Consider the following 24,014-nt stretch of genomic DNA (forward strand, 5'->3'; position numbering starts at 1 on the left):
TCGGGTGTCTAGAAGATCTAAAAAGGCTCAGCACATACAGCGTGCCAAGATGCATCAAGTCCAAAGATTTCAGGCAGCTCACAAGAGCCCAATTACATCATTTCTCTGACGCCAGCGAGGATGGGCCCATAGTCTCCTGCCTTCGGCTGCAGAATGAAAAGAACCAGGTTCGCTTGGCCTTCATCCTAGGAAAGGCACAAGTTGCTCCAGTAAAGAAAGTGACAAGTCCAAGGATGGAACTAACAGCCGCTGTGCTTGCAGCAAGGGTCGACAGGATGTTGAAAGCAGAGCTGCAATTAAAGCTGGACAGTTCTGTCATCTGGACAGATAGCACAACTGTGTTAAAGTACATCTGGAACGAAACAAAGCGCTTTCACACCCTTGTGGCCAACAGGACTTTTGCTATAAGAGAAGCTACTGTCATCTCACAATGGAGGTACGTGGAAACCAAACAGAACCCAGCTGATGAGGCCTCTTGTTGGGTCAAAGTTGAGCAGATGGATCCATGGCCCAGACTGTCTCTTCAAGAATAGAACCGAATGGCCTGGTAACATTGTGGAGCCCCCTTCTGTCAGCAGTGATGACCCAGAGGTCAAAGGAGAGGCCATAGTAAACACTGTGATCCTCAAAGATGCATCAGATGCAACAACTCAGCTTCTAACTTACTCCTCTTCATGGAAACGGTTAAAGACTTCAGTAGTTTGGTTTCTCCAGGTGAGAAAGGTGTTGCAGTTGTTGAGTCAGAAGAGGAAGGACATAGAAGCTTCTGTGTCGAGCAATGGGCTTGACATAACTCAACAACAAAACAAAGTTGAAAAGGAGAAGAGAGCATTCAGAGCCACACTGGATGGTCAAACCTTGTCTCTCGAAGATACTTCTGCAGGTGAGAGTGCCATCATTCAGTTTTGCCAACTGGAAAGCTTCAGTGGTGAAACAGCTGCACTGAAAAGTGGAACATCTGGAGTGAGAAAAAGCAGTCGCATTTACTTGAGCCAGTGCTCCAAAATGGGCTTGTGAGAATGGGAGGGCGGCTTAGCAAAGCACTACGCTGCAATAAACACGCAAACTATTTCACATTTAAATGTTCTGTACAAGTTCACAGTACCTGAGTTATTCTGACCGACTGAACGATCCAACAGCACAGAAAACAACTGCTGCTTAAACTTAACCCGACTGTTCCTTTGGACTAAGTATGCATATCTATAATAATAAACATATTTTGCTCAAATGATAAAGTTGTATTCTTTTGTAAACGATTCCAGTGTAAATAATCAGAACGCTCCTCCAAACAATGTCGCATTACTCCTCCCACGTGAATGAAGGATTTCGGTTCTGCTTGCTTTTGATGTAATGTGGCCTGTCTGATTATAAATTGTGATTTTTTTTCTCATCGACACGGCAACGCTGACAGGAAGTGACCTGCAACATCAACGGAACCAACGAGCAACTCAACGTTTCAGTTTGACCGTGTCACGTGAGCGCTCACTTGCCCAGTGATGGCGTGGGTTCAAGTCTCAGTGTTGTGTCAAAAGCTGTCTCAGTGAGCTCAACAGTTGCCTGGGATTGCTGAGGTTGTTGGATCAAATCCCTTCCTTTCCTGTCATTACATGACCATAAAGACATGTGTCTCTCCGTGTCCTTCTGGAGGACCAATGTGACTGTCTTTAAAAGAGACACCAGGTTTCCACTTTGGCTGCTGGATTTCAAAAGTCACTGAGTCTCATAACCTAAATCAAAGTGTTGTGTAAAACAGTCTGATTTTGTTTTCAGAGGTTTTCACGGGTTTTCTGTTCTTTTGCCTGTTGTGGCCTGTTTGAGTTGATGACAGAGAGAGCAAAAACCTGTCTGATTTGACTGCTCCTCATGTGAGATCTGTCTGAAGTTTTGAGGTCATGGGTTCAAATCCCAGCTTTCTCAAATAATTGTTAAGGTGAGGTCCAAAAGAATGAAAAGCTCAAGATAACAGTTCCAAGCTGTTACATCCTGTACGTCCGAGTGTTGGGCGGTTGCTCCGATGTTCAGAGGTTGTGGGTTTGAATCACCCAATTTCCGTTGAATTGTTGTTAAATTGGTCAGATTAACTTAATTTAAAATTCTACCAAGTTAGTTTGGCTAATTAGGTTACCGAAAATGTGAAGTGAGAATAAGCATGCAAATATAGCTCACGGTTCTGACTTAACCGACATTTTAACAACACGACACAGACACATCAAACACACTCAAAATTTCATGAAGTAACGAGACTTTAACGAACGTTTGCTCCATGTGCTCCTCTTGTTCTTTGCGGTTTGGCTTCCTCGCCTTGGGGCCGAGGGTCCTCCTCTCTGAACGACCGCTGCTCCACGTCTGTGGACAAAAATCAGACACAAAAACTGTCATTTTAGGACATTTTACTTTGAAGTTTGTTAAGTTTCAGATGACGATTTTGACGGTCTTCCTATACAGTGGAAACCACGTATATTCAGAGGTGCTGCTGTAGGATGAAGGGTACCTTTAAGAGAAGATGAGGTGAACTTTATTGATCCTGCACTGGGGAAACTCACCTGTTGTGACAGCTCACAAGAACAGAAAAAGAGTGCAAAAGCAAGAAGTGTGCAAAAACAGTTACAAAAACTATAAAGGTCAAATAAATTAACAATTTACAAAGTACAGCAAACACAGTACACTATACAGCTCTATCCAAGTCCTCATAAGAGAGGAAAAGAGGACCAGACTGTTGAGCTGTAGTCTAACCGCAGTGTGAATGAAGGACCTGCTGAAGCTCCTTCCTGCACTGAGGGTGTAGCAGTCTGCTGCTGAAGGAGCTGCTCGGAGCCTCCACAGCACCAACTTTTCCTCCAGAGAAACAGATCCCGTTCACCTCCGTCTCTTTCCAGCTAGCAGGCTAAGACGGCTTCATTAGGTTCATAGGACACCGGGAGAAATTTCAGGTGTTCCACTTCCGGCTGTTTCCTGTTAGCAAGCTACGCTAACTCCCTTTAGCAATGTCGGCTAACGTGAGCTGAGTCTGCGGTGAAACATCCCGCAAGTTGACGCAACTCGACTTAAACACGTTTATCCACACATACAAAATATGTCGGTTCACTCCGACTTTAACTGTAACAAATTTGTTAAGTAAATAAGTTAGCATGTTAGCCACAGGAAGTACATTTAGTTCCGGTCAACATCTGTGCTTTTCAAATTAAAAGTGCCAAGCATTTCTTTAAACTTCCATTTCTCTTTGGTCGGAATTAACATTAGTAGAAATACCCACATCCTTGAAGTATAAATACAAAGGCCAGAAAGTAAAGTACAAAACAGTACAGAAGCACAATGTCAGCAAAATGTATAAATTATTACACAAATTAATGTGTGATACATCAAAACAGACAACTCAAACTACACAATTATACTACATAGTATTCCTATATTCACTGTTATACCTGGTAGGATCAGAGTACTCTTACACATGTGTGCACTGACTGCTTGACTTTCCACTGACAACTTAATACCTTATGATTATTTACATTGGAGTGGTTTACAAAAGAGTCCAACTGCATCATTTCAGCAAAATATGTTTATTATTATAAATATGGACACTTAGTATAAAGGAACATTTGACTTCAGTTTAAGCAGCAGTTGTTTTCTGTGCTGTTGGATCGTTCAGTCTGTCAGCATAACTCAGGTACTGTGAACTTGTACGGAACATTTAAATGTGAAATAGTTTGCATGTTTATTCTTTTCTTTTGTAATATTCACAATGTATTCCTTCTGTGATGAGCAGCTCACACATCGACCACAGAGTTCAGTTTAACCTTCCACCACCAGGTGGCACCAAACTGTTGCTGTGCTGCAGCTTGGCTGAGCTCATTTTCAACTATTTTGAAGCTAAAGATTATTTTCATTCTGGAATCATCTGCTGATTATTGACTGTTTGGATAAAACAGAAAAGATCAAAACAAAATTAGATAAATCAGCTCCCCAAACTGTAAAAAACAAAAAATCAGCAGAGCAACTTGACATGACGGGCATGAGAGATCATCTCAGAGGTATGAAACACATAAACACACTGAAATAAACGCTGTGACAACAAAGAAGAGCATGTGGGACCCGTTAGAAGTCAAACTTGTTCAGTGTTTAATCACATCCTGCTGGAACAAAGTGGCTCGACGAGCAGCTCTGCAGCTTCATTTACTCCTGCTGCTCTCACCGACACACTTGTGATGTTTTAAGTGATGATGCCGAGTGAATCTTTTATCACAGGCAGAACAGCTGAAAGGTTTCTCTCCAGTGTGGATTCTCATGTGCTCTCTCAAGTGTCCCTTTTGTGAAAATTTTCTTCCACAGACAGAACAGCTGAAGGGTTTTTCTCCAGTGTGGACTCTCATGTGTGTCACAACATCTCCTCTCCACTGAAATTTTTTCTGACAAACTGAGCAGCTAAATCGTCTTCCTTCTGAATGAAGCCTCATGTGATCCGTTAACGTGTCCTTCCTGTGGTAACTTCTACCACAAACTGAGCAGCTGAAAGGTTTCTCTCCTGCGTGGATTCTCATGTGTTGTCTCAGAGCTGGCTTTTGTGAAAATTTTCTTCCACAAACGGAGCAACTAAATGATTTTTCCTCAGTGTGGATCCACATGTGTTGGGACAAATTGCTGCTGACTTTGAAACTTGCTTTACAAACTGAGCAGCTGAAAGGTTTTTCCCCCGTGTGGACTCTCATGTGCCGCACAAGATGTTTCCTCCACTGAAAAGTTTTTTGACAAACTGAGCAGCTGAAATATTTTCCTTCTGAATGAAGCCTCATGTGATCCCTTAACGATTTCTTCCTGAGGTATCTTCTACCACAAACTGAGCAGCTAAATGGTTTCTCTCCTGTTTGGAGTCCATTGTGTTTCTGCTGATGTCCTTCATTGTCCTGCAGAGGGTTTAAACCTGACCGAGGTTCTCTGCTGTCCTCCCAGTCACAGCTGTCATCAGTCTCACAGTCAGAGGAGGTTGAACTCTTGTGGTCAGTATCTGGTTGGGTATCTGGATCTGAGCTCCTGGCTGGTTCTGGTCCTCCACAGTCCTCTCCATCAGCTTCTGTTTTCATCTCTTCAGTCTGTCTTTGATGAAGCTGAGAGGACTGAGGTTTCTCTTCATCGTCTTCTTCACTCTTCACAGAGACAGGAGTGAACGTGGCCTCCATGACATCAGCCTCCTCCGGCCCTCGAAGCTGCTCTCCCTCCTGACCGGTCCACAGTTCCTCCTGTTCCTCTTTAATGTGTGGCAGCTCTGGTGGATCCTCCTGGACCAGACTGGGGCTCCAGTCCTGCCGCTCAGGGGGATCCTCTCCTTCACTCACCGACCGCAGCTCCACGTCTGTGGACAAAAATCAAACACATACGCGCGTCACTTCCCACCTACTTTGCAGTTTTACCTGTGTGTGTGTGTGTGTGTTTTATCTCTGGAGAATCTTGTGTGTGTGAATATTCGACCACCCCAGCAGTTTAAAGTGAGAGGAACAAGTGAAGTGGACAAACCGGCTCTGTGTAAGCGGACTTCAGGCTGGAGAACAGCGTCCAGTAGTTTGCGTTGTCGACAAACTTCCTCCTCGTAGTCTGCTATCGTTCTTTCAAACAGCTCAAAAATCTCTTCAGCGGCCAAAGTGAGTCGCTGGTTGACAAAAGCTCTCAGCGTTTGGACTTTAGACATTTTTACAAACTCACAGCACCAACTTTTCCTCCAGAGAAACAGATCCCGTTCACCTCCGTCTCTTTCCAGCTAGCAGGCTAACTTAGCGCCATTAGCTTCGTAGGACACCGGGAGAAATTTCAGATGTTCCACTTCCGGCTGTTTCCTGTTAGCAAGCTACGCTAACTCCCTTTAGCAATGTCGGCTAACGTGAGCTGAGTCTGCGGTGAAACATCCCGAAAGTTGACGCAACTCGACTTAAACACGTTTATCCACACATACAAAATATGTCGGTTCACTCTGACTATTTGTAACAAATTTGTTAAGTAAATAAGTTAGCATGTTAGCCACAGGAAGTACATTTAGTTCCGGTCAACATCTGTGCTTTTCAAATTAAAAGTGCCAAGCTTTTCTTTAAAGGTCCAGTTGTCTTTGTTCAGAATTAACATTAGTAGAAATACCCAGATCCTTGAAGTATAAATACAAATGTCAGAAAGTAGAGTAAAAGTGAACAGTACAGAAGCACAATGTAGCAAAATGTATTAATTATTACACAAATTAATGTGTTTTACATCAAGACAGACAACTCAAACTACACAATTATACTACATAGTATTCCTATATACACTGTTATACCTGGTAGGATCAGAGTACTCTTACACATGTGTGCACTGACTGCTTGACTTTCCACTGACAACTTAATTCCTTTTGATTATTTACACTGGAGTCGTTTACAAAAGAGTCCAACTGCATCATTTCAGCAAAATATGTTTGTTATTTCTCACAGCTTTCTCACAATCCAAAACCCTCCTGTATCGTCCCGAGCTTTTCACTCTTTCTTTGGTTTGGGATGGTAGTGCAAGAGCTGACCAAATAAGTCAGGGTTTGAATCCACAACCTCAAAATGTTCAATTCTGCTGTAAAAGTGTGAGCAAACTTCATCAGCTCTCTGGACTTTGTTTCCAGAAGCTCCTGAGTCTTTGCTTTCTGCAGCAGCCTTCAGAAGCAACAGAGTTATTGAAGGACCAAACTGACATCCTGTGTGTTGATGTGAGCATGTTAAGTTAGGATACACACCAATCTTGGACAGCTAAATAATGAGAAAGTTGAGAAAGTCGCTTTAGTTAGCTTTAAAACGCAACTTCTGTTTTACTGAGTCTGGTCTGGTTCTATCAAACAAAACTGGAAATGGACACAATCTGCCCATTCAGTGTTGTTATTCACAAGAATACATTTTGTTCCTGCTTTCAGTGTGCATTTGGTCCTCCAGTGGGCTGCAGAAACACTGTGCTGTTCTTCACTGCAGTTCTTTTAAAGTCATTTCAGCACATCTCAGGAAAGTTTCAGCTGTGCAAGTTTTTCCATCCCACAACTTCAGCTGGGGGCTGACGCTTCAAGAACGGACGGGATTCAAACGCTGCACAAAGGAGTCCAGACAACCATTTACCACAGCAGGAACAATGAATGGACTGATTTCTGTCTGTGTTTTTTTCTTTTAAATGAAAATAAGACTTTACAAACTCATGGAAAGGCAAACATAACCTGGAGACTGTTTGCAGGAAAACATAAATGCTCATGAAAGCTTTCAATGAAGTCTGAACTGAAGGAGGCAGGAAGACGCTGACGGAGACGCCATCATCACAGTGATGGAGCTTCAGGTGAACTACAAGTCCCAAAGAGCACTGCAAGAAACAGCCAGTCAGAGTGAACTTTCTGTCCTGTGAGCACAGACTGCTGCGGCCGCCAGGGGGCAGCACCGCACTGTGTCACGGGGCTCCACTGAGTCCTCACTTCAACGCAAGGTTTCTGGGTGCTGAAGATACCAGTCGTTCATCATCAAGAGCAGCTTCCTGTGACCCAAAGAGATGGATGGATGAATAAAGTGGAGGGAAAGTTAAAAAACGTTTTGCAAAGGATTGTTTTCAGTGCACAAGTCGCCCAAGTTGATATGGTGCACGTCCAAGGAATGTTCTTTACAGTGTTCATGTGTGACATTTGGAGCTGTACTGAAGCTCCTGTTCAGTTCTTAGACAGACTTGCTTTTGGTGCAAAATATCAGAGTGTTAAAACAAATGTAAATAAAAAAGTGACTTGTTGAGTTTCCACACATGCAGATGTAGTTTGTGTCTGCGGCCACCAGAGGGCAGCCTGCAGGGCCGCTGCAGCTGCCACTGAAAATGTTTTGACTGTTAAATCTGATCTGCAAAGGAAAAATACTGAAACATGGTGAAGTAGACGGATAAGCAGTATGAGGTGGAAATACTCAATACCTCAAAGTTGTACTTAAGTTGAGTATTGTAGTAAATGTACTCAGTTGCTACTTTGGCTGAGTCAGAATGAAGGAGACACGAAGACAAAATAACCAAGTTAAAAGTCTTCTGGATTCAGGAGAGCCAACAAACAGAGTCGTCATCGAGTCTCCGTGGTGATGAACGCACACACACGCGCACACACACACACACACACAGATTTCTGTCTGTGCCAAGGAGCTGCTAATTAGCCTGTGTGTAATTTTCATTGTTGCCAATTACAGCCAGAGGGGCTGAGGTGTGTGTGTGTGTGTGTGTGTTTACACTCGATGCTAACGAGTCAGCCTGCCCTGCCAAGCGGTTGACCCACTTCCCAAAGGAGGTCCCCAAGGACTCAACCCCCAACACACACACACACACACACACACACAACCTGATCTGCTCTGAATCATCTTGGCTTGTTTGTCTTCAGGTGCCAAACCAAACCTTGTGGTGGTTTTGTCCTTTAAAACAGTCAGTGAGTTCACGGTCGTCAAACGGTTCCTGATGAAGCACAACACGAGCAGAACGTCCTCGCCGATGCGTTCGGCGTCATCAAACGTTTCCTTCAAAACGCCTTCGGCACACGTGACGCGTCCCCCGTGAGTCCGCCGAACAATCGATCGCTTTCTGCCGATCAGCTGATCGACCGAGTGTGACGAGGGGACGTTTGGACGATGAAGGTGCGTGTTCCAGCTGCAGCCCGGAGCTCGGTGTCTCCGTCTTCGGATGGTTGTGTCTGTCTGCGTGTCTGTCCCCGTCCAGGTGGGTTCACGCAGCGGAACAAACTCCGTCACCTTTTCTGCTCCTCCTCGCTAATCGAATTATTCACAAAGTGTCCGGGCCACCGCCTTCCTCGCGCAAGAAGGAAGCCCCCCGAGCAGGAAGACGCCGCGCTGGGGTCGTTGCTCCAGTTGAGGTCCCAGAGGGGCCGACGAGATCCAGCACACACACACACACACTTACTGATCTGGGTGAATGTATACATGTATGTAACTGTGTCATCTTCAAGTCCAACATTCTTCACCCCTGGAGGTGAACTTCCTCCTGTTCAGAGGTCAGCATCACGTCAGCTGGTGCTCGAGGACGTTTTTAAAAGACGAATATTCTCTGTCACTTGTGTGTGCAGAAGCAAAGAGACGGCAGCTGGCTGCAGGTGAGGCGTCCTGACGGCGGGAACTGAACTGCAGGAGGTTGATTCGCCTTCTAACCGAGCAGGTTTTGGGCCTGAACCCAACCAGACTCGAAGCTCCGTGTTGTCAAAGCACAAAATCGAAACGTGAGGAACCTCTGAGCCTGACGTCTGCGGTCTCAGATGCATTAATGTTGTGATTATACATTCACGCTGTCGTCCTCGCCGACCCCCTGACGCTGAGTGGCCTCCGAGCTCTCGCTTCACGCTCAGGATCTCGTGGCCCGTGGGCTTCGCTGCCGCCCGCAGCTCGTTTACAAAGCGAGGGGTCCCTGGGACAAATCCTCAGAGGAATCTCCCACTCTTTTACTGTCACAGTGAACACAACGCGCTCTGCTGAATATTCCCTCCTCATCAGAGCTCACAAACAGGCAGCATAAACGTCCTCCCTTGTGTGCAGCGGCCGCCGTTGGGTTTCTCCTCCTTTACTGTAAACGTGAGCGGCGGCAGGAGGATTGATTGGGTGTGTAGTAACCGTGACACGCCGCGGCCTTCAGTTCAGGGACGTCTCCTCCCTCGGCATCACAAACAGGCCGAAGACGCTCTGACAGACAGCGGGACGTCAGCTCAGCCTCGCTGTCCTCTCGCCGCTGTCTCTGAGCCTTTTTACTTCACTACCGAATGCCACAAATGTTTTCTGTTCATTTTATCATCAATAAGTGAGGACTGAGGCTCACGTGTCCCCATCAGTCCCTGTCAAAGCGGACACAGGAAGTGGATCCACTTCAGGGGACAGCAGTTCTCTGGTCGTTCGCAGCCACAGGACTTTGTGTCTCCGGAGCAGACGACACTGAAGGCTGAGGCTCAGCCTGTGAGGGTTTGGTGGGACGGCTGAAGGCAGCTATGTGAGTAATGAGCTGGGCTTCTGGTTTTGGCCATAAACACGCTCGCCGTCACCTTAACAACTCAGACCCTCCCCTGCCCACCGCAGCCTGTGATTAGCCCCCAGCTGCCCCGCTGGAGCCGCGACCTTCGCCGGCCAGGACGCCAATCAGCCGAGGCTCGGCGGGCTGTAATTGAGGGGGATAACAGCTGCCTTTTAATGGCACCTTCACCTGTTTTCAGCAGGACAAACCAGTTCCACCTTCAGCCAAAGAGGCGTTTCAGGTGGTCTCACTGCTCCCTGCGCGCCCCAGTCAGACCAGTGAGGTCCAGACTGCTGGGGTCCCACTTTACGTTTAAATAAGATCATAAAACGAGTCGGCAGGAACCTGAATGTGGTTTTCGCTCGTTGCTTCTCTCCTGGCCAGGCTGGCCTCTCTGATGAAGAGGAGGGAGCTTCACCTGTCAGATCAGGCTGGAGGAGGAGGGGGTGGGGGTGGGGGTTCATCTGAATTTCAACGTGGGCCCCAGCTGACCCCCAGGGGCCGACACCATCGGCACGCTAACTGAGACGATAAAGCCAGCCGACAGTAATAAGAATGCAGCGTTTTACATTAAAAGGCCTCACTGCATCGTCTTCCTCTTTGGATCATCATCATCGTGACGCAAAGCTGGAAACAGCACACGACTTGTCTCAGCTTCGGGCCCCTCAGGAGGGCCGCCAGGTGGACCCGAGAGAAACACGGACCGGCTCTCAGGTTCTCCACTCTTATTACTTCAGGAGGAGTACCAGTAACACAGCTTCCGCTTTGTTGGGAACACGTGATCATCAGCTCGGCCCGGCAGGCCTCTGGACGCCAGCGTTCACACGCGTGCCACGAGAGTCACGTGAGGTCCAGATGTGAGCCGAGATGCTCGACGTTCTTCAGACGTCCAGACGTGTCCCATTAATCACTCATAATCTGATGCGCTAAAGAGTCGTCAAAGTAATTAGTGAATGATTAGCGAATGATCTGGAATTGCTCAAAATGTGACTTATTAGCATAACATTAATTGCTTTGTTTCATAAAAGCCAGCTGGCTAATTGTTCTCTGTTCCCCCGGATGGTAATTGATCCAGAGTGGAGGTGTTTCTGTGTGTGTGTGTGTGTGCGCTTTACACTCACACACTCATGACACCCCGTGAGACACGAATCGCCTCACAGCCGTCATCAGCTCAGACCTTGACCCCGCCCACCCTCAGCCCGCTCTGATCATGCGACCAATCACCTCCCTGACCTTGGCAGCGGCGGCCGCTACGTGTCCCCGCCCCCGCGTCACTCATCACACACAGGTGACACACAAACTGCTGCTCTTATTGCCTTTCCCAGCATCCCTCAGTCGCTCCTGACTTTGACCTTTGACCCCTGCTCGTGTTTTCCTGTGGAGCGCTCATGATGCTCAGATGTTTGTGTGGTAAAAAGCGGTCGTCGGCCGGACTCGACGCGGCGGGAGGTTTTCACTCACCCGAAATGCTGAAACTCCAACAAAGATGGCAGAACGTCGAGGCTGACGCGATGCTGCCACGTCAGCTCAACAAACACCACATTTCTTGTGCACGAGCATCAAAGTGACTCAGGTTTGAAGTCGCCCACCTGGAGACGCAGACAGGAAGTCTCCCGATCCATCCTGCTTTGAGCGGAGACAGGAGACGGCGCTGGAGGCCCGAGCGCTGAATGATGAAAACGATTATGTTTCAAGGGTTTCACACGGCGAACTGAATTTCGTGTCCAGCCTTAATAGCGCTCGTTTTCTGCCTTGTTCACTCCATTAGCGGCGAGCAGGGGGCCCGAGCGCCGAGCCCGCCGCTAATTACGGCGTGAGGGATGATCGGCGAGGGCTCATTACCGGCGGCGTGGGCCGAAACATACTGTCTCTCTCCCGGCTAATGATGTTGGATCCGCGGCGAGGAGAGAACGGCGCTCGCCGCTTCATCAAACGCCTGAATGTCCAGGGGTTAACGTGGCTGTTGACTTCTCTGTCTGTCTGCCTCAGAAAGGTTTCGTCTCTGAACGGGAACCACGGCGGCCTCGTTAACATGAAGCACCAGTCAGACTGAGGCGAGACGGTCACACGCAGTCGCTCGGAGCGCCGCGGCGAAGCTGGACTCCCGAAACAGGACACAGACATTAAAAAGACGTCCAGATGAGACGAGAGCTGTGGTTAGCTTAGCTTAGCACAAAGACTGGAAGTGGATGGAAAAAGCTAGCACGGCTGTCAGAAACGGGCCTGAGCGGCTTCTGCAGAACTCGGAAACGTTGTTGCTCATTGGTTTGTGTCAGCGTAAAATGCTGATTCTGATGTGATTTGTGCTTTGATGAAAAACCCACCTCGTCTGACGTTCAAACTCACCGGAGCCTCAAAGAGGAAATGTGATGAGCGTGTGCAGGACAGGACGCACAAACACCAAAGCGGTCGGTCGGTCGGACGTCCTGTCCTCAGACTGTGATGGTGGGAGAAGACGCTCCGTCCTCTCAGTGAGACCACGATCGTCTCTCTGCCTTCTGCACAACACCTACCTGTCGCAGTGAGGCAGAACAAAACGCCGGCCGACGTTCAGCTGGCGAGACGTCTGACCATCAGATGAAGGTGGCTCCGTGATCGAGTCGGGTTCACGCTGTGTTTTAATCTGTTACTCGTGTGTTCACTGATCCTGTCTCCGCGGCCTGCAGCGTTTTGAGCTGACGGCCATCAGAGCTCACTGAGACAACTGCAAGTCGCAGGAAGTAAGGAAAGAAGGAAGGAAAGGAGCACTGTGGGAGTGTCAGCCCTGAGCGCTGTCTGACAGGCTCCACGTCCTCCAACATGTGACTGCAGCCCCCGACAACAATGAACAGACGTGTCAGACCAACAACCAGACAACAAAGTGAATCAAAGTGAGAGGTTTTTCCTGTGAGAAAACCTGCCTCTCTGGTGCTCCCGCAGACAAGGCGTCCATTCATGCAGACCTGAAGAGGCGGCCGACGCCGTCGCTCTTCTTTTCCCTCACAGGCCGAGCAGATTCACGCGGTGCCTTCATGTTGCTAATGGAAGCTGACACAGTTAACCCAGAGGAAACCAGCAGAACGAGGCAGCTCCAACCCAATTTTAGCCGCCGTCTCCTCGCATCCTATTTCTGTGATTGTACCAGCAGTAATTAAGGCTGTAATAATTAAATAAGTCTCTTTCAGGAGGTGAACGTCGCAGCAGATCTAATTAGCTCGTCTGAAGCTTTCCGTCTGATTTCTTTTTCGGAGGGTTTCTCTCCCCTGACCGTCTGGGTCCCTCAGCTGGATGTCTCTGATCCCCTGGGTTTGCCGCAGCAGGCAGCGTGTTCTTATCTGCACGTCTGCATGGGCGGAGGTCAAAGGTCGAGCTGTGTGCCTTCACATGTCGGGGCCTAAAGGGGGTGGGGGTGGGGCTGCTCTCTGTGTGCTCACGCAGTCATTAGAGGCTGCACGCACACCTGCTCGGAGCTGCTGGGACGGCCGCAGAGTTGACGCGGGTTGATGGATGTCTGAACTGAAGCAGACTTTCCTCGACTGTGAGCCTGTTTTTAGGGCCCGGAGCTCCCACGACCAGCTGCCATGTCAGCCTCCTCTGGGTTTCAGGTCCTGGGAGCTCAGGTCCCGATCTGCTCCTCGAGTCCAGGCCCGTTTACAGCCAGTCGGGGCTCACTGGATCCGGTTTGTCAGAGGGGAGGATCTGCTGGTGTGCTTTATGAGCTCCAGGTTTGAAGGTCACAGTGAAGTTGTTCACTCAGACCTCAGCAGAGGCCATCGTGTCCTCCCTTCTCACCCTGCTGGACTCCTGCTGGACTCCTTCGAGCTCCATCTGTTCAGTGCTCCTGATTTGGAGACGATGGGATGCGACCCAAACTCCCACAACGGGGCGCTGGCTGCTGGTGCTGACCCTCGCCTGCAGGGGGCACTGTGGCTGGATGTGAATGAGGCTGAGGATTCCCTCTCTTGTTTGTGGCTCACTGATGACCCAATGGGAGAAAACAGTGAAAATGATGATGAAAATCTCTGGCTTTCAAACGCGACTCTGACTCTCGTCCTGTTGGATTCGCGGTCGCGTCGGGGCCGAAGAGGTTTTCACGTTTGAGCTTCAGAGGCCGACATGAGCTGAAACGTCCAATCACAAAACTGAAACTAAATCGACTGCAACAAGAGCTGTGAGTCTGTGACACAAAGAGCATCATGGGAAGACGTCGAGATCGACTGTCAGGTTCAGCTGATCCACCTGAGAGCCGGTGAACCAGGACCAGGACAGGACCTGGTCCCACTGCAAAACCTGCAGCTTGAATGAAGTCATCTCACGCAGTCTTCAGCTTTCCTGTTGCTAATGAGTCAGTGCGAAACACTTCAGGATGAATCTGCTCTGAGAGGACTTTTCTCCTGCTCGGAGGAAGTCACTCAAGCATTTTGAGGCGTTTGAGATGTGGCGATTTATGACCCCAGCGGGAGATTTTTTCCACTTGGGTTCAGGAGAATCTGACTGCGAGGCTCGATGCAAAGATTAAATGACTTGTTTGGGTGAAGGTTTTCTGTGGTTTAACAATCAATACTCTGCCTGCTTGCTGCCAGGAGATACTTAAGAAACTCAATCCCCATCAGGCCTCCTCCCTCGTTGGATCAGCAGCGACCTCAGAGGCCAATCAATCGAGTCCCTTTCAGCTCTGATAATCAAAAATCCAATGGCTGCTCTAAATGTTAATTGATCCGAGCTGCGGGACGAAAGCGCAGCAGCATTTCAGCGTTTTTTACATTCAGTCCCAAAGACGAGACGTTTTCCTGTGGATGGGACATGAAACGTGACTCTTTTGTCAGACTGAAGAGAGTTTCAGAAGCCAATGGAAGAAAAGCTGACGGCTGCGGCTCAGACGGCGCGACTCTCACGCCTTCAGCTGAGCGGCTGCAGTGAAGCTTCAGCTGCACAAAAGGACGTGAAGGACACGTCTTTCAGTCAGTGTGGGACCTCTGAGCTCCTGGAGACCTGAATCACGCCGGACGAGCTCTTTGGAGATGAGCCTTTCAGTGACTGCGGTGAGTTTGGCGGTTTCCTGCAGCCGCTGCGAGTCTCGGCTGGGTCAGGATCACCGAGTGCGTTCGCCAAACGCGGCCTGGCATTTACAGCTCGATGAAAAGGTTGATCCTGCCACGCCGCTCTGCTCTGACTGAATCGTGTCGAGCGGCGCGTGGCGCTCGGGGCGACGTCCTGCTCCACCCTCCACCCGTCCAGGCCTCCGCCTCCACCTCGGCTCTGTGATTGCGTTCCCGCCACAACCCCTCCACTTCACAACACACGACGGCAACCTGAGCAAACTCTCAGAGATTGTGCCATTCAGCTTTAGATTTAAATGCAAGGGGAGGAGGAGATGGAGGAGGAGGAGGAGGAGGATGTGGGTGTGGGTGGGGGTGGGGGTGGTGGGGTGGGTCTTTTCTTTTCCTTTCACATCAGATTGCGTCCTGGTTTGTTTCTGTAAACGCTCCTCAGCCATTCGGAGGCCCATTATGGCTGCTTGTTGCAGCGACTGATGATCTCACCAGGTAAGCAGCTCCTATTAGAGGAAGCCTCATTTAGTGCACACTCCAACTGCACCCCACCCTCCACCTCCACCTCCACCTCCACACCTCCACCCCCTCCCGCTCCTCTCCCCGGCTCATAATGGATGAGCTCAGCGCTCGGCTTGCATGCAGGAAAGGTTTAATTAAATCATAGTCCAATCATAATCCATGTTGTTAATTAAACTGGATAATTTATAAGTACAAAAGAGGATATTTATTAGCTGCTCTGCGGTGGTGGCAGCGCTGCGACGTGCACGCTCGCCGTGCACGGACACTCACACCCACACGGCCCTGCGCCTCACAACCTTTTACTATTGATGCCCCCGCATGATTGATAATGAGACAGAGACTGCTGTACTATTTGTCTAATGGCCGTGCAATTAAATTCCCTTGTAAATGACCCATGCCTCATTTCATCCTAATCTATGGAATTTTGATTGAATTTGTCAGCCCTAATTGAAAAATACTGCTATTTAATGTCTGCATTGCAGTTGCAGATCAGGCCGCCTTTAATGAGATCGTGTCCCAGTGACCCTGAGGAGGAGGAGGAGGAGGAGGAGGAGGAAGGGGAGGAGGGGGTCCATGCGTGCCCTTGACTCAGGCCGGGTGGGGAGGTGCTGCTGGGGGTCCACCGGGAGACCCACTCGGGGTCAGAGGTCACCTGCGTCCTCACTGCGCCGGTGCCATCGACGAGCTTTGTATTAATTGATGAGGAAGCCATTACAGGATTCATTAAAGCGGCGCGTGACGCCGGCGCAGGAGCAAATGTTGTGATTTAAAGCTCAGCCGCGCGCTTTCAGAGGAGATGAACGGCGGGATAATCGGCCACAAACCTCATCAGGAGCCACAACAACAGCAGCTGCTCTGGGATCAGTAGACAAACTACCTGACGCCCAGCAAAGCGGGGCCCCTGAGAGTCTGGGGGCCCCTGGCAGTCCCAGTCCTCCACACGAGCTCCCGCACTCTGCTGGACAGGAAGTTGCTCTCACATTTACATCCGGGGTTTCCCACCCAAACACAGATATTGACGGCTGGGCTCACAGGATGCACTGAAAACTTTTCTTCACCGTTAGAAAGTCAGAGATTCACTTCCTGTGCCGGACACTTCCTGTGTCGACTGTGTCTGACCGAACAGCAGCAGAAACCGAATCCAGGAGCCCTGCACATCACGAGCTTCAGCCTCAGACCTGATGATGATGATGATGACGAAGAGTCACCTCTGTTGACTGGCTGACAGCTGATTCCAGCACTTTAAGGCTGATTTTCAGAATAAAAGTCGGCTGAATTTAGACTAACGGCTGTGTTTTAGTTGTGTTGGAAGATTCTTCAGTGAATCAACACACACACACACACACACACACACACACACTGGAGCTGAGGGCGATTATTTACTGAATATATGCAGCTGATTATTTACGATGATGTGTTTTCACTTTCTTAAACGGCCTGTGGTCCCAATTTGTGTAATTGGCTCTCATCCAGGAGGCCAAAGGCGAGCCGTCACATCATCCCAGCCGACCAATCAGGAGCCAGAGCGCGGCGAGGGGGCAGAGCTCGCGCGGAGCAGGGAGCTCAATTAAACAGAGGGGAGCGCAATTTAAATCCAAAACACCTCTGGAGGCGCGCCGAGCGGCAGGAAACACACACACACTCACTCACACACTCACTCACTCACACACACGCTCTGCCGCGGCGGGTGCAGCTGGAGTGTCCGGTGCTGTGGACTCGCTGTCCGCTCGGGTCGCAGAAGAGCCTCGCAGGACGCGCAGCGGAGTCTGTGGCCTTAATGCTCCAGATTTGTTTTTGTGGGGAAACTAACCGGAGGAAGAAGACGCGCTGAGTGTCCCTCCTCTGCCGGTCTCCGCCGCCTCCTCTCCTCTGCAGCACGGATGGAATGGTTCTCTTTAACGGGATTATCGCAGCTCTGAGCTCCGGTTCCCTCCCAGAGGCTCCTCCGGGGGTCTGTCCTCCGTCCGCCGCCGCCCACAGCGCGTCTTCTCCGGTCTCCTCCGAGCTGCGGCGGTCGTTCATATGAGCGCAGCGTTCAGTCCGTCCTTCATGGTGATGCAGCGGCCACTCGGAAGCACCACCGCCTTCAGCATTGACTCTCTGATCGGGGGGCCCCCGCAGCCCAGCCCGGGACACTTTGTCTACACTGGCTACCCGATGTTCATGCCGTACCGGTCGGTGGTGCTGCAGCCGCCGCCCCCGCCGCCCCCGGGCCTGCAGCAGGCTCTTCCGGCCGGCCACCACCCGCACCCGCAGATCCCCAGCCTGCAGAGCGGCTTCTGCTCCAGCCTGGCGCAGGGCCTGACGCAGGGCATGGCGCTCACCTCCACGCTCATGGCGTCGCTGCCCGGCGGCTTCTCGCCGTCCCAGCAGCACCAAGAGGCGGCCAGGAAGTTCGGCTCGCAGGCGCTGCACGCGGTCTTCGACAAAACTCAGGAGCTGCGGCTGGACGCGGAGGACGGGAAGAGTTTCCTGCAGGGCAAAGAGTCCGCGGCGCTGCAGGCTTTCCACGACTCGGACACGTCGCTGCAAACATCCACAGGTAGGCTCCGAGTCCGGGATCAACCCGAGCCAGACTTCGGACTCGGTGTTTAAATGGTCGAAGTGATTCGCTTCTTCACGTCGTCTGTAAAATCAGCAAATCTTATTTCACATCTGCAGGCCGAACTGCACAAAAATCCTCCTCACATTCTCGAGAAGTTTGATTCAAGAAGAGAAATTAAAGATGACAACTCAGCCCGAGAGAAAATAAAAATGAAACCAGGAAGCGCGGTTTTGCTTGTTAAATTTCGTTTTAAGGCTAAATATTTAATTCAACGATTAGGATTTATTTTTCATGACACTAAAATGTACAAATTACTACAATAAACGTGTTTGATCCTCCACCTTTAATGGACTAAAAAAAGAAATGAAAACATTAAAACGATTTTGTGTCTGAACTGATTGAAAAACTCAATAAAACAATACACGATAACCAGAAAAACAAAAATCATTTCTGTTCATTTGTAAAAGTCATGAAAATGTTGTCTCAGATTTTTGGAGAATCAAAACTCATCTGACTTGAATTTGAACTGATTTGAATTTATTCTCTGACATTTTGTTTATTTTGCGTGAGACAAACGCGGCCGGCGGTTTGGGGACAACAAATCATCCGCCGAGTCTCAGCCGCTGCGCTTCGGCTTTCATTGGCTGCTGATTTGAAACAGACATTTGCTTCGTGTTGAGTCCATCTTTTCTGATCGAATCTGACGGTTTTCCGTCCGCAGCGGCTCCGTTTCACACGCGGACACAAACGGGCCGCGCCGGCGCTCCGTGCGTAATTACGCGTGAAAAATCCAAATCCCTGCAGAGCGCGTGTTTTCCGCTCTGATCCAAACACTGATGGGATGATGGATATTGACACGGGACAGGACGGCGACCCCCACCCACAAACACACCACCCCGCTCACCCCCTTTGGCTCAGTCGGCTTCAGTTTGTCATCATGACGGAAAACTTGACTTCGTCTTCAGACTTTGTTTAACTCGTCTTCTCTCATAATTAACTCCATTTAAAATGTTTTATGTGAAGTGTTTTTGTTGTTGTAAATCAGACATTAAAAGTCATCCACCTTGAAATATTTTCTGACAGAAATGATTAAATAAAAGCGCTCATTTTAATGCAGTTTTAACCTGCAGGATTTCAGGAAAAAAACAGAAAAATATTCAAATCGGGGCAGAAAACGTTTTTCGTTTCGAGTGTTGAGGGTTGTTTATGAACATGTAAACTTTTATTTTTCTGCTCGAACACAGTGATGAAGATGCTGACATTCCTCTCCTCTTCCTCCCAGTCAGAGCACACAGTAAAGAAGACTCCAAGGAGGACGAGTGCGGCCGGAAAGACGAGAGTTTCTCCATGGACAGTGACTTGGACTACAGCTCCGACGACAACCTCACCTCCATGTGTCACAAGGAGGACGGGGACGGCGGCGCAGGAGCTTTGGACGACGGCCCGCACCTGCACGGCTCCTCCGGCGGCGGCGGCGGCGGAGGCGGCGGCGGGAGCGGCGGAGGCGGCAAGAACCGGCGGCGGCGGACGGCGTTCACCAGCGAGCAGCTGCTGGAGCTGGAGAAGGAGTTCCACTGCAAGAAGTACCTGTCGTTAACCGAGCGCTCCCAGATCGCGCATGCGCTGAAGCTGAGCGAGGTGCAGGTGAAGATCTGGTTCCAGAACCGGCGCGCCAAGTGGAAACGCGTCAAGGCCGGAAACGTCAATAACAAATCCGGGGAGCCGTCCAGGAACCCCAAAATAGTGGTGCCCATCCCGGTGCACGTGAGCCGCTTCGCAATAAGGAGTCAGCACCAGCAGATGGAGCAGGCCAGACCGTAGAAGAAGAACAGACTCCTGACTGAGAGGCGAAGCGGATCCCGTTCCGTCACAAACACGTTTCACTTTCGTTTATTTAAGAGCATCACATTGAAACCCTGCAGGTTTTTAAGTCCGTCTCATCAGCTTCAGTTTGACACCGGAATCTGACAGCACGTCCCGGTGAAAAGTTAAAACCAGAACAGGAGAAACTGTGAGACCACCTCAGGCCGCCCTTTTTATTTCCATGTGAACAATAAAGACCGTCAGGCTCGTGCAGCGTCGGCTCTAAAATTTCACTTTTTAAATGAAGAAAATCTGCCGAATTCCTACAGAATTTATTTGTTCGTTTTCATGAGGTCTAAAACCAAAAATCGGACAAACAGCCTGACGGTGTCATCCAGAGGAAATCCGGCAGTGAATTAAAAAATGTTAATTTTTCCCAACGGAGTTTGGTTTGAATCACTGAAAATGACGTTTGGATAAAGAACCCCATTGAGATGAATGAAGATTTTGATTTGTCAGATGATTTCAGTCGTCAACACGAGACTCAGTGCGGTTCTGCGCGTGAAGACGCGCCGCTGAGGAGGAGGAGGAGGAGGATGAAGAGACAAACCGACGCGGTGACCAGCTCCTCCCCCACATGTAAATACACACCCGGGACCAAAGCGAGGACCCGGAGCGGAACACCTGGGCTTTTCTGAACCTGCTGTCTGTGCTACTGAACATTTGAAAAACTCTTCCCTCGAACTGCTCTTTGGATCAAACTGTTATCGCTTCAAGATTTTTCTTTTCCTTTTCTTCTTTTGGACAAAATGACGCTGCTAATTTATTTATATAAAATTGTGCAAAGGTAACTAACATTCCCTGACGTATGGAGTCCCAAAAGTTATACACGTGTGAATTAAAAGATGAAACCTGACCAGATGTTCACAGCTGCTTGGTCTCCATTCATGTTCCGGCTTCTCTTTCTTTCCTACTAAAACCGACCGTCCAATTCTGATATTTAGAATTTTAAAAATTCACTGTGTTTATTAAAATACATAAACGACGACTTCTTACTCACCCCAGTCACGACGGTTGATTTAACAGGTGGATTATTGTCTTGATTAATCGATTTAATAAATAAAAGTCCAGATGTTGAAGTGTGAAGGCCCGACGCCTTTAAGGCCACAGATGTTTCAGTGTGATGTGGAAAAGAGGCTGTAAAATGAACAGGAAGCAGAATTAAACTTCAATAAATTAATTAAACTTAAATTTCAAATTAATTTTACAGAAATAATTCATCCGGTTTGTTTTGACAGGAAAATGACAATTTTAACAAGGAAAAATAAAAAAATCAGCGCAGATTTTTTAGTTTATTTTCCTGTTTGTCTGCTTCCTGGAGGTCAAAGGTCACTCTAATGTCCTGCCGGCTGAGGCGTCACGGCCGGAAACCAAAGTCTTTCCAGGCCGGAAACAAACCGCCCGCCGGGCTCTGACTGCGGGCCTGCGGCGCTCTGAGCTCTGCGGGGGCCAAACTCGGCTTAGAAATTTGGTAAATTTGATTTGATAAATTTGGTTAAACGACGAGGCTTTTGGCGACGAAATCGATGAAACGTCACAAATCATTTTTAATCATCAATTGTTCATTTTGTGGGGGAACCAAACGAAGTGTCCGCTTACACACAGAAAAACAAAGCAACAAAACCAATAGATTAAAATTAACATTTAAATATGAGGCACAAATACCCGGATTGTCCAGCTCGTGGTTGTCTCCAGGTGTGCTCAGCTGACGTGTCACTCCTTCCGGTCACCGGGCTAACAGCTGAAACATCGGCATCAATGGGAACTGCTTACTGTCCCCGTTTCACCCTGTTATTCATTTATTTATTTATTTATTTTGTCACTCGAGGCTACCTGTACTGCGGTGTGTCCGGTAACAGGAAGTGTCGTCAGCCAGGTGGAGCCTGGAGGAAGTTTGACCTGAAGAGACCAGCGAACAAAACCAAAACGTTCAGGCCGTCACGTCCTTCATGACTGATCTGAGCTCAGATTTCAGACCGAATTCACACATGGAAGAACCTTCACGTTGGTCCGTCTGATTTGTCCGTTTGCACGAGCTTCCGCCTACGACGTACCTGCACGTCATGACGCAGTGCTCTGTGTCGTCATGGCGGCGGGTTGTCAGGGCCCAGAATCGAATTCAACTTCATTTTAGACTCAAATAAATCATTAAAAGGCAATTCTGCCCCCTTCGACTCAACCAGTCGATTGGCAGAAAATTAATCAGCAACATTACTGAAAATTGATTAATCATTTGAATCAATTAGGAAGCTGTGAAAGCCTCTTCCCGCTTTTCTCTTTAATTTCATTTTGGAGTTGGAGCTGATTGAAGACGTCACTTCGGGCAGATTTTATGCTGTTTTCTGACAAGTTTGGGATGAAAAAAATGAATTGATTAATTTAGAAAAAACAAGTGATAATAGAAATGATCAGCCTGTTGTAGAGAAGGACAAAATAAAGCAGAAAATCTCGTGTTTTACTTTGAAAAGCTGAAACTTTTACAGCCTGAAATGAGTTCAGCGCTCAGCCTGCGAGCAGCTGGTCTCTGGGAGGACGCGGACCTCGTTGTGTCGGGACTTTGGTCGTCCTGCTGAACCCTGATGCTGCTGGTCTCTGGGAGGACGCGGACCTCGTTGTGTCGGGACTTTGGTCGTCCTGCTGAACCCTGATGCTGCTGGTCTCTGGGAGGACGTGGACCTCGTTGTGTCGGGACTTTGGTCGTCCTGCTGAACCCTGATGCTGCTGGTCTCTGGGAGGACGCGGACCTCGTTGTGTCGGGACTTTGGTCGTCCTGCTGAACCCTGATGCTGCTGGTCTCTGGGAGGACGTGGACCTCGTTGTGTCGGGACTTTGGTCGTCCTGCTGAACCCTGATGCTGCTGGTCTCAGGACTGGACTGGTCGCACTGAGTCGAACTGACGGACTCACAAATGCACAGTTTCGGTTTTTCACATTTAATGTAAGTCTTGTTTTTATTTCAGCCAATAAAAATCTGATGTGAGGGGACAAAATCCGCATCCGGGGTCTTGAACCTGCAGCGTGAACGGCGACGGAGGCTGCGCGTGACTCTAATGAATTTCTTTGCAAATTGTAATCAAGCCGGGCCGTCGCGGTCGGCTGACAAATGGCACCCGGGGGGGATCGGCCTCGGCCTCGGCTCTTCACTGCAGCAGACAGCCTCCCTCCTCCTCACTGAATTAACAGCAACCTGCTCGGGTTTCAGATGAACTCCTGCAGATTAATCCTCAGTGTGTCGTCGTCTTCTTCGGTGGTGGTTTCCTCTGCTGTCTGGGTGGAGTGTTGTGCTCTTTGTGGGGAGATAAATTCACCCTTCATTACCATAACTTCCTGTCAGATTATGGCTAAAAAAGGGGGACGAAAATAAAAACAAAAAAATTGTAAGCAAAGGAGTCAGAGGGAGCAGAAAATTCTCATTCAAAACTCCAATTTAAAAACGCACACATTTTTGATTTCCAGTCCACAAAAAGGGCCCCTCGTTCAGAGCTGAAGAAAAGCCAATCAGAGGACGTGCAGTTCGATTATCGGGGTTTTATCTGATCACAGGAGTGAAGAGTGAACCCCCACCACCATCACAAACCACACGCTTAACAGTCAGTGACACCTGAATGAAAGCTCCACAGTGAAAATGTTGACATGTCAGCTGCTTACCTCAGGGTAAAAACATGTGCGGTGCTGAATTAAATTCCTACAAAACTATTCATTTCATTTTGATTGTTTCATCCTGAAAAAGAAAGCCAAAGTGCAGACTGTTCATGTTTTTGCAGTGAAGACAGAAATCTCACATTCTGTAAAGACGGCAGAGCAACAACAGAAAACGGAGCACGAACAGAGTTTATATTAAGAAGCAATATTCTTGTCTTTATTGAAAGAGACACATTACAGTAGAAGACTCTGTATTAAGTAAAATTTTTCAACAACGTTACTGTACAGCCAACAAAAAGTCAATAACAATAATAATAATATTAATAATAATAATAATTAGATGAACAATGACAATAAGGACAATAATGTGTTTGCACGATAATTCATGACAGGGAGAATCAAATGAGGACT

The 24,014-nt window shown here is 48.7% G+C and overlaps 2 protein-coding genes and 1 long non-coding RNA gene across 3 annotated transcripts; 1 reads left to right on the top strand and 2 right to left on the bottom strand.

Moving 5' to 3' along the window:
* Window positions 1–3,541: 3,541 nt before the first annotated feature.
* LOC124055234 (zinc finger protein 501-like) lies at window positions 3,542–5,973 on the bottom strand. Its single transcript, XM_046381858.1, has 2 exons — window positions 5,506–5,973; window positions 3,542–5,344 (listed from the first exon to the last, which is right to left on the bottom strand). Exons 1-2 carry the CDS (start codon window positions 5,675–5,677, stop codon window positions 4,167–4,169), a joined length of 1,350 nt encoding a protein of 449 aa, XP_046237814.1. The 5' UTR covers window positions 5,678–5,973; the 3' UTR covers window positions 3,542–4,166.
* Window positions 5,974–6,225: 252 nt separating this feature from the next.
* On the bottom strand, window positions 6,226–23,675 carry LOC124055273. The gene is made up of 3 exons (XR_006842594.1): window positions 21,796–23,675; window positions 21,628–21,703; window positions 6,226–7,506 (listed from the first exon to the last, which is right to left on the bottom strand). It is a non-coding gene; the product is annotated as an uncharacterized LOC124055273 (long non-coding RNA).
* Window positions 16,935–20,071, top strand: gbx2 (gastrulation brain homeobox 2). Its single transcript, XM_046381873.1, has 2 exons — window positions 16,935–18,096; window positions 19,382–20,071. Exons 1-2 carry the CDS (start codon window positions 17,577–17,579, stop codon window positions 19,918–19,920), a joined length of 1,059 nt encoding a protein of 352 aa, XP_046237829.1. The 5' UTR covers window positions 16,935–17,576; the 3' UTR covers window positions 19,921–20,071.
* Window positions 23,676–24,014: the final 339 nt, after the last annotated feature.

This window comes from Scatophagus argus, chromosome 24, assembly GCF_020382885.2.
Source record: "Scatophagus argus isolate fScaArg1 chromosome 24, fScaArg1.pri, whole genome shotgun sequence".
NCBI classification, from domain to species: domain Eukaryota; kingdom Metazoa; phylum Chordata; class Actinopteri; family Scatophagidae; genus Scatophagus; species Scatophagus argus.

What these genes read in the sequence shown, in the direction of transcription:
- LOC124055234 (XM_046381858.1), bottom strand. Translation starts at nt 5,677, where the DNA reads ATGTCTAAAGTCCAAACGCTGAGAGCTTTTGTCAACCAGCGACTCACT. An exon ending in AGTCCGCTTACACAGAGCCG is followed by an intron (nt 5,345 to 5,505) that starts GTTTGTCCACTT and finishes TTTTGTCCACAG; the next exon opens with ACGTGGAGCTGCGGTCGGTG.
- gbx2 (XM_046381873.1), top strand. Translation starts at nt 17,577, where the DNA reads ATGAGCGCAGCGTTCAGTCCGTCCTTCATGGTGATGCAGCGGCCACTC. An exon ending in GTCGCTGCAAACATCCACAG is followed by an intron (nt 18,097 to 19,381) that starts GTAGGCTCCGAG and finishes TCTTCCTCCCAG; the next exon opens with TCAGAGCACACAGTAAAGAA.